Below are 9,749 nucleotides of genomic sequence, written 5' to 3'. Positions count from 1 at the left end.
GTTGGTTTATGCTTGACTTTTGTTAGTTAAACAACGGATCATCAACAGGAACGGGAGAGGAGAAATGAGAAAATGAATGGAAGGGAAAGTTATGAAATGAGGAAGGGAGGGAAGGCGAAAGAGGCAGAGAATCGAAGAATGATCAATGATAGGGAAGAGGAACCTGTCAGTACCTGGAGGAGATACGTTATATATGAGTTATTTGTAAATGTATAATCAATAGGTCTTGTGGATCTCTGCTCCCGTCAGGAAAAACACTAGCTAATTACACGTGTTGTTATCGTACACATAGAAACTCATGTTTAATTTTGTTCATATGGTATAACTGTACATGTAGTGCATGCGTGCCAGGGTGCTAATGTTGACCAGTCAGTTTGAGCGACAGCATATTCATCGAAGGTCCCAGGTTGGAATTCTGGTTTGGCCCCGTTGCGTTTTTAACACTCAGAAATCTTTTATGAATTTTGTGACGAAAACTATAAAGCCGGGAAAAAAATCAATATGAAGTTACACTTTTACATGTGATATGGGGATTCTTACGAACTTCCTATTCTATTTCTCTTCCAGCGGGTAATTTTAGCGCTGGTCTTGGAATCTTGAAAATCTACATCTAATGAGAGATAACTCTTATATATCAACCATCTTGGTTTTTTTTATTTATTTATTTGCAATTTATATGTTAAGGGGGAAAGTACCAGAAATAACCTGCACTGACTTGATTAGTATATATATAATAATTGGTGAACCATGGGGAGGGTGCACATGTTTTATCCAGGTTATTGTGTGGTATTAAACTCATGCGGGTGGTCCTCAACATTCTTTTTGTTAAATATATTGTCTTCAAAGGTATACTATACTGCAGATTTTTTTGTGTCTTATTGTTGTAAGCAAAACACCAACTATCCCGAAAAAAATGAATTTGTAGACAATATTGGCTTTTTCTCCAAAAATGCTGACCAAATGTCAATCTATTAATTTCAAATCACGTCAATGAAGCTGTTAAAATTCTAAACCTGAAACGAGATCTTAATGATGTTATCTAAGACACTATAGCCTAGAACTTGGATAAGTCAAAACTTATCAGCAAGTTTCATTAACAAGGGGACAGACAGCCTTTCAATTTAGAATCAGCTTATGGGTCTTCTTAGTACCCACCCTTCCTCATATCTTCAAGTAAGGCATGGAATACTAAATTATCCAATATAAATATTCTGAAAATAAAAAGATAATGCATTTGCATAGTTAATTACAGGATTTGGTAGAAATTGTCTGCTACTTAAAATAAAGGGTGTTTTTGAGGTACACATGCATAATGGATTCATCCTGCACAACACACCTATATTTATATCAACCATTTTATAATTATGAGTGTCAAAAGATATTCAAAATTTATGAATTAAAAGACAGAAACATGACCACTGTTGAAATTGAAAAGGTACCTTTATTGCGCACCTAGTGACATTCATGTTCATCTCTGAAAATAGTATGGTTTAGAAGTAATATGGCTACCACATCAAAAATCCAACATGCAGAAATATTCACGCTTAAGCATAGGACAATCCTGTGGGTTTTTCAAAATATTTGCATATGTGCCGACTTCAAAATTAGACTACATGAAAAGCTAGATTTTGTTGTGTAGATAAAAATTTGTAAATGGCTGAAACTGTACTCTCAAACCAAATGCAACATATTTTTCTTGAAAATGTATGAAGCTCACATAGTCGACTTTATCATGTTTATGCTAATTTTAGTCCTGATTTTTTTTTTAGATTTTGATACAATTAATATAACAGGGGTTATTATTGTACAACAACATCACCCATGACCACTGTATGCTACTGTATATTGCTACCTGAATTGTTATTATAATTTATCAAAATTCTACAATACATACCTAATTATTGAGGACATTACAGCTGATCGCAGTGAGAAAAACATTGTGTAAAAGTAAGACGATTGAATTTGTGAGAATATTACACGCTTTGTAATGCCTGTTACCACTGGGGTTACGGCGTGTATCAGTAAAAAAAACACAGGTGCCCGGGTTCTGGAATATATGTGATATATTATCGCACCCCACTATATATATCACCTCCTTATACTAATGAATCATATGATTTATTAGTATAAGGGGGTGCGATAATATATCAAATATATTCCAGAACCCGAGCACCTGAGTAAAAAACTAATTACAGGGTTAAATTAATATTCATTCCATCCGTGAATGCAAATTATGTGGACATGTTGCAGTATACAAGAAAACCATTAATTACAATACGCAATAAACCCGATGCGAATTGTTTCAAAAGAGACCCTAAGAAGAACGTTCTAACTATCTCTGCCCCGTCAAAACATTTAAAAGGAGATAGTTAGCTTTTTCGGACTAATAGCGGTACAGCGTGCATGTGGGGCAATGTAAAACCAAGAAAAAGTAAAACGTTTGAGTCCATGTTAATTTTGGTCACAAAAAAATATCTAAATGTAACCAAATGTAATAATATAACTTAAAATACCTTGTAAAGATCATATAAAAAGATGGAAATGGGAAGATGACAAATTGTGTAATGTATACAAGATGGAGGCAGATTGTAACTACTATTTCATAAAATGTAAAATGTCGGATATAAGAAATACGGAATGAAGAAATACATATTTTGCTGAGTTTGGTTGATTTCGCTATATTTAAGGTATCAGGCCGAAATGAAAGAAAACAATAATCATTGCGTCTGTATTGAATGAAATACAACTAATTGATTTAAGGCAAAACATATCGAAACTTACAAAACGAATAAATAAAATTTGAATGAGGTGTAACTTATACCAATCATTTAGGTTGAACTCTAAAAGATGATTATAGAATCTCGATACAATAAATAAATATGAGGAGAGAGAAAGAAGAGAAAGAGAGAGAGAGACACACACATACAAAGAGACGGACAGAGAAAGTTGGTGAGGAAGGAACATAATAAAAAAAAGACGGTGAAATAAATTTGATACGAGGACAAAATCTGGCTTATATAATAAATCGATATAAAAGGAAAAAAATAATGAGTAGATTTTCTATGAAAGTAATATACAGTGTATATATCTAGGGAATATATGTAGGTAGGGATTGGCCTGACCACATATATTCCCCTAGTTATATCTTCAAGCATAATAACTAACAAAAAATACATTGTTACTATCATATCACCTTAAGCGATGTGTTCAGATAGAGATAAAGCGAGTGAATATGAAGAATTGTGCTCTGATTGATATTATTTGTCGGCTTAAAAACAGAAAGATTAATGCATACGAATGTTTGAGTGTGTGTGCTGTAATTAGGCATATTTTTTCCAAAATTGAAGATAGAATCATGTAGGAAATAACATTGAAAAATGTTGTGGATGATAAAATGACACCAAATATGGGAAATAGAAAAACATGTATGCTAAGATTCAAAATGACACTGATCGAATTGTGTTCATAGTTTTATGGACGCAATTTTTCCAGGTAACCTTGCAGTGGAAATGTAAATACAGTGTGATAATCTATAATCTTTATTCTTTTTATCCTTCTATAGAAAACTGATAATTGACGTTTATCAACTAACACGGGGTACACCAGAGAGAGAAAAAACTCCTTATCAATTTTTTCCGACACTGCACAAAAAAATGGACATAGAAAAGAATATTGATAAAATTAAATGAAAATGGCAAGATACTAAATAATCATCCACGACAAAATACGCAATCACACTGAAAAGAAAAAAAACGTTATGGTAAAGGTATATGAAAAATGTAAATAAAAAAGAGTGAGCATTGAGAAATCTTTTGACTCTAAATCGTTGTACCCAAATTATTTATTATAAAAAATCCCACAAATCATACAGACGTCTAACGTAATTATCGAAAACTTCATTAAAGAAATGCGACATGACCAATGGCGATCTTATCTCGGGTGTTAGTCAAATGTAATATCTCCTCCGATCTCATTCTAAACACATGGCCACCCCGACCTTGCCCAGGTTTCAAGTAAAATGATAAATCTATACCGCGCCATTTTTCCGGCGTCAGAGTTTAGTGACCCTTGCAGTCTCTTTGACTTAATTCAGGAGCAAATCCGCCATGCATACGGTCAGTGGATTAAAACGGGACACTTCCTGGAAAAGCGACCCAAGAAATGCTCATGTAATACAAAGAACTATTTAAAAGCAAAAATGAAACTAAGGGGAGGTAACTCTATGAACAAAACACTACAATCGAAATACCTAGTGTTTTGCCCGCACTGGGACAGGGTCCGTTATCTCTTTGACTATAGTTCTCATTGTAATCCTAATTGTTGACGTTACGGAATCTGTACACCTCGAGTGACGTCGACCCAAATAATGACGAAACAACGAACTCCTGTTTGGTTGGATGGACTACTAAACAGCATGGATCTCTAATAGTCAGCAGTTTGGCAAGCAATATCCTCCAACGTGACCCATCAGATGAAAAAAGATGCACATTACTGGAACCAGAGCCACATACATACAAGTTGTCGTCCCCGTCAAGACTAATACCTCTGTTATGAGTCATGCTAGTAGCTTTGTACCTGTAAACTATTGCGCCACTGTCTAGTTGTCTACACATAACGCCATTTTTGTCATTGTGGTACAATGTTCCCTTAGAGGTAGATACGGCAAGGCAGGGATAAGCCCTCCTAATCGCTGGTGTCTGTATTAACCTAGTCACATTACCATCCATAGACATGTCCTTCACACTATCAGCTGTAGCGACCAGGATGCTGTCCGCTATAACTGCAATGCCGCAGGTCTGAAGTGGACCGCGGATCGTGTTGATCACGGACAGTTGACCATCCCGTAGTGTACACCTCACAATATCGTCATCTTGGAAAGCCACAAAGATCTCGTCAGCAGTACTTCCACGTGCTATATCTACTGAGGTTTTCCACTATCAAATATATATTCTTTCTGGAAGGAATACATATCATCAAATAGGAGGAGTCTGCTGTTGTTGCAATCTGTCATCAATAGCTCCCCGTTGTCAGTAAAGATGCCCCCATTCAATAAACAACTATTTGACCCTCCTAGTGCACTAGCGTTTAAAGAATGTACGCAAGACACTGAACCGGTCCACACATCCACCGGTTCCGTCACTGGAGCAGACTGGACTGTCATATGTTGCAGGGAACCAGCGATGTCGGAGGCCGAAGTCGAATTTGCAAACGTTGTAACTGATGGCGTGGAGAGCAAAGCTCCAAGTAATGTTTGTATACGCACATTCGCGTTTTGTGATATCGATGATTCTGTCGAAGTCACGTCAGCATTCCCTGCGGATGTCACTTTCATGATTTCGTCAATAATTGTTCCTAATTTGAGGGTGATTTCAAACCTACTAGGCTGGTTCTTGGTGTTTTGATCCAACCGACGGTAATGGGCCGATATTTGATTCTTTGTCTTTTCCCTCATGATGAACCGATCTCTGTCTGAACACTGTTTCTCGAGACGAGTCATTAACATATTAGAATTTTCAGCATTGATGTGAAATGTGTTAACGTGATTCCGTCGGGGGGACAATTGTTTCCTGTGTTCGTTACATTTTTCTGCGAGGTCTGACTGAAATGTTGTATTGAGGTCATCAAGCTTGTCTTTCGCTTGCTGTATCCTGTTCGTCATTTCGGCCGACACCGCCTTTTCTTTAGAAACTAGGAAGGTGAATCCGGCATCTTCTTCATCTAACATCTTCTTGGACTCATCTGTGATATCCTCCCATTCTGTCTCGTGTGAACTTCGGTCTGTCATCGTTTTCTCTATAACATCACGTAAAGATTTTACATGATTACAACTTCTGTGTGACAAGGATACACAAACACTGCAACACATCGCAGTGTGGTCTAGACAATAGATTTCTAATGGTTTTTCGTCGTGATTTGAACAGACCCCATTAACCATCATGTCGTAAAACCCACCAACGTTTTCTCCAACTGGAACAAGTCGATGTTTTGCCGTCACCTTGATTCGGCCATGAACAGCTCTGCACTGTTTACATAGTATCTCAGCACAATCCGCGCACCAGGCCTCGCCAGCACTGGTTTCATTGTCCCTAAGACAGGCCCCGCAGACCCGGTCATTCGACCTCTGGGCTGTAGAGGAAAGGAACAAATTATTGATAGGAAATGATGTCGCCCAGTTTCTTACGTTCAAACTGACGTCACGAGGAGATATTGGCGTGTCACAGACAGGACAGGGGAAGTAATGCCGGTCTTCGTCTGCCGTGACGTGTTCCTTGTCGATGTATGACGTCAGACACTGGTAGCAGAAGGTATGACCACAGGGCAGCTCTCTTGGTTCGTTGTAGGGTTTCATGCACATCAAACACTTGTACTCTGGATCTGGGTTTGCTTCTGCCATGTTGGGTCCGTGCAGTGATTAGGTGTTCTGTTGAAGATAAAAAAGGATTCAAAATATCGTTCAAGTAACATTTGAGACCCAAAATAAGGACACAATAGTCTAATAAAAATATGAAGGATGAGTGAAACCATACAAACGCTCATGCGATCTTATATAATTATTCAAAAACTGCAGTGAATCCGTCTCCGATATATCGGCCGGGAGGACAATCCCTCTGTTTAGTTTAGTTTAGTTTATTGGCCTTTAGCCTTTCGGCTAATCAGCATAAACATTACAATACATTTTACAAAATTGAGTGAGTGATACACAGCAATACAGACATATTATGGAGGATGGACAATATGTGTAATTATTCATTTGATCTCAGTTGTGAAGCAGAAATTAAAAATTTGGAAAGATTATTCAATTTCCTCTTACTTCTAACAGAAAGTAAATTAATTAATTTAAACATAGACGGTCTAATTCTGTAATATCTGTCAATATATTGTGTTCTTACTTCGTTGTAAAATGGACAAACAAGAATAAAATGCAATTCGTCCTCTATATCGCCTAAATTACACTTTAAACAAAGTCTTTCATTACGAGGTATTCTCTCATATCTGCCCCTTTCTATACGAAGGTCGTGTGAAGATAATCTAAATTTCGCAATGGTTAAAATACAAGATTCAGGAAAAGATTTACAAAGATAATACTGAAGACAATTAACCTCGGGCAGACATCTATATAAAAAACATTTCGTAGAGTTTTCAAAAAAAGTGTTCATATTTTGTATAAAAACATCACGTAGACGTAGTTTAACGTCCAATATAAATTGATTCTTACATACAACTTTCTGATCATACCAAACATATCCAAAACCTAGAGACATTAACATTGATTTCACATTACTAAGCCAGTTGGCCTTTGTATTTACTTCAGACAACATATCATTATACAAGGCTTTCAAAATACAGTTATCTGTTTCAAGTAATTTCAACCAATACTTAATTATTCTCATTTTCCGTATTATACAAAGTGGTAATCTACCAAGTTCAGAGTACAACATATTGTTTGGAGTACACCTTCTAACATTAAGTAAGCGCTTACAAAAATCTATGTGCACTTTCTCTACGTCAGGGGCAGCATGGAATCCCCATACTTCACAGCCGTAGTTTAATACACTTGAAACATAAATATCAAATACGTATATTTTAGTTTCAATGTTAAAAAAATTGTTATTACAAATATTCGTTATGCGGTATACACATTTTCGACCTTGCTGACTAATAATATTCTGAGTTTGGGTAAACTTTCCATTATAAAACAATGTTACACCCAGATAATTGAAAGACTCAACAATTTCAATGGTTTTTCCATTGTAATACCATCTGTTATCATTTGAAAGGTTACCGCCATTACGAAAGACAACGATTTTCGTTTTGGCCACATTGACCTTTATATTCCATGTGGTACTATAGTCATACAAGGTATCAAGCATAGTCTGAAGTCCTTCTATGGACTCAGAAAAAAGGACAGTATCGTCTGCATACATAATCAAAAACAGCGATATATCTCTTAATAAGATCCTGTATGCCATTTTCTGCAACAGTCTATGTTCTGTCTCACAACTTCCGGTTGTGTCGTTTCCCGGTGTTTCCCCCTGGTCGTGGTGTAATATAACAGCAGTTTAAGGACACCAGTAAGGATGCGATGTGTCACCATTATGGTTAGATAGACAAATTCTAAACCTAATACCTTTATATTAAACGTATTCGGAATGATCATCTTAGACAGCTGTCGAGAAAGACCGGAATTTTCGTGAAAAGTTGTCCATCATGATACACGCATACTTACTGTACACAACGAGTACACATCGTGATAGCTGGGGCATGACGAAAGGATTGTTGTTATTGTTATTGTTACCTGTATATTGGTTTAACTTTCTGAAAATATGAAAAGTGTTCCATTTTAGAAACCCTCACGTTATGTAAGTTAAGGACATTCCAATATGGCTGCCACACCAAACTGTATATCAAATTCAATAATACATTCCGTTAGCATTAAACAACACCTGTCCCAAAATAATCCGCCTCCAATATTTCTCAAACATAATTGTGGTGCATGCACACTAAATTTCAGAAAAAAACCATTCAATAACTGATGAAAAACTCCCCTTTTATATGTTCATTTTCCAAGCTAAATAAAAGTCACGATTCAGGGGTAAAAAAATTTAAACTTGTAAATATCATAAGGTTGGATGTCCATGGAGATGCATTTGTCGAGAAAAATGTGAGAAAATGCTTCAAATCTCGAGAATGACATGTATTTTGATTGGATATTTTAAAATAATTCATCAAGCTAACAAGACTTTTGATACAAGTCAAGCCATATTACCTGAGTGAGAAACCTGTAGTGAATGGTGTACAGGTAAATTCCAACCTTAGTCAGCATTGATTGAGGGGAAATATATGCCATTATTCTGGAGATTTGACACATTTTCTTACAATTTTCTCGACAAATGCATCTCCATAGACATCCAACCGTATGATATTTACAAGTTTAAACGTGACTTTTATTTAGCTTGGAAAATGTACACAAAAAAGTGAGTTTTTTCATTAGTTATTGAATGTTTTTTTCTGAAATTCAGTGTGCATGTACCTCAATTATGTTTGAAAAATATTGGAGGATTATTATTTTGTGACAGGGATTGTTTAATGCTAACAGAATGCATTATTGAATTTGATATACAGTTTGGTGTGGCAGCCATATTGGAATGTCCTTAACTTACTGCTACTTTCAGTATTAATAAAAGTATTATTTGCATGATACTTTGCTTTAATGACACTGAGAAATAAATATGATTTCTATTTACACAAGGTTTTTTATGTTGAATAATACTTTCATTACGCACTCGAAAGTTTCAATAAATATTTACCTGGCGAAAATGTCGATGCTGTAGGTTACTTCCGCCTTGGTTCTTCCAACTAATCACCTGATCATCATTGTGAACGGGAGGTAACTCTAAATACTTATAGCTTCATATTGTTCGATAAGCTATGCAGTCAATGCATTAATCTATGTGAGAGGGATTGATCAATACCATACAGCTTAGAATGAGCACAAATTTCAGTTAAAATTACACAATATATTCAGCGCTAAACACTAGGTTCTCAATAGAAGCATTAAAAATAACTAAAGTGACAGACACGATGGTACATGACTCGTGTTGAATCAAGCTCCCTGTGTGAGAAGAAGAAAATTGATGATATATCTGATTTGTTTTAAAAAACAACAGTGTTTGAGTGGACATTACTCGTTATGAATCATGTTTAATTTCAGAAGGAGTGAACGATATGAAACAAAATATGGATTGAAG

General features: G+C 36.0%; 1 protein-coding gene across 3 annotated transcripts; it reads right to left on the bottom strand.

Moving 5' to 3' along the window:
- Positions 1-4,730: 4,730 nt before the first annotated feature.
- LOC110442497 (probable E3 ubiquitin-protein ligase MID2) lies at positions 4,731-9,365 on the bottom strand. Of its 3 annotated transcripts, XM_021486139.1 has the most exons (3): positions 9,309-9,348; positions 8,297-8,316; positions 4,731-6,421 (listed from the first exon to the last, which is right to left on the bottom strand). In XM_021486139.1, exon 3 carries the CDS (start codon positions 6,392-6,394, stop codon positions 4,919-4,921), a length of 1,476 nt encoding a protein of 491 aa, XP_021341814.1. In that variant the 5' UTR covers positions 6,395-6,421; positions 8,297-8,316; positions 9,309-9,348; the 3' UTR covers positions 4,731-4,918. The 3 variants fall into 3 exon arrangements, with proteins under 3 accessions (XP_021341814.1, XP_021341813.1, XP_021341815.1); XM_021486138.1 differs by lacking the exon at positions 8,297-8,316 and having other exon boundaries at positions 9,309-9,365; XM_021486140.1 differs by lacking the exon at positions 9,309-9,348 and having other exon boundaries at positions 8,228-8,307.
- Positions 9,366-9,749: the final 384 nt, after the last annotated feature.

This window comes from Mizuhopecten yessoensis, unplaced genomic scaffold, assembly GCF_002113885.1.
Source record: "Mizuhopecten yessoensis strain PY_sf001 unplaced genomic scaffold, ASM211388v2 scaffold716273, whole genome shotgun sequence".
Taxonomy (NCBI): domain Eukaryota; kingdom Metazoa; phylum Mollusca; class Bivalvia; order Pectinida; family Pectinidae; genus Mizuhopecten; species Mizuhopecten yessoensis.
This window is presented reverse-complemented; position numbering and strand designations above follow the sequence as displayed.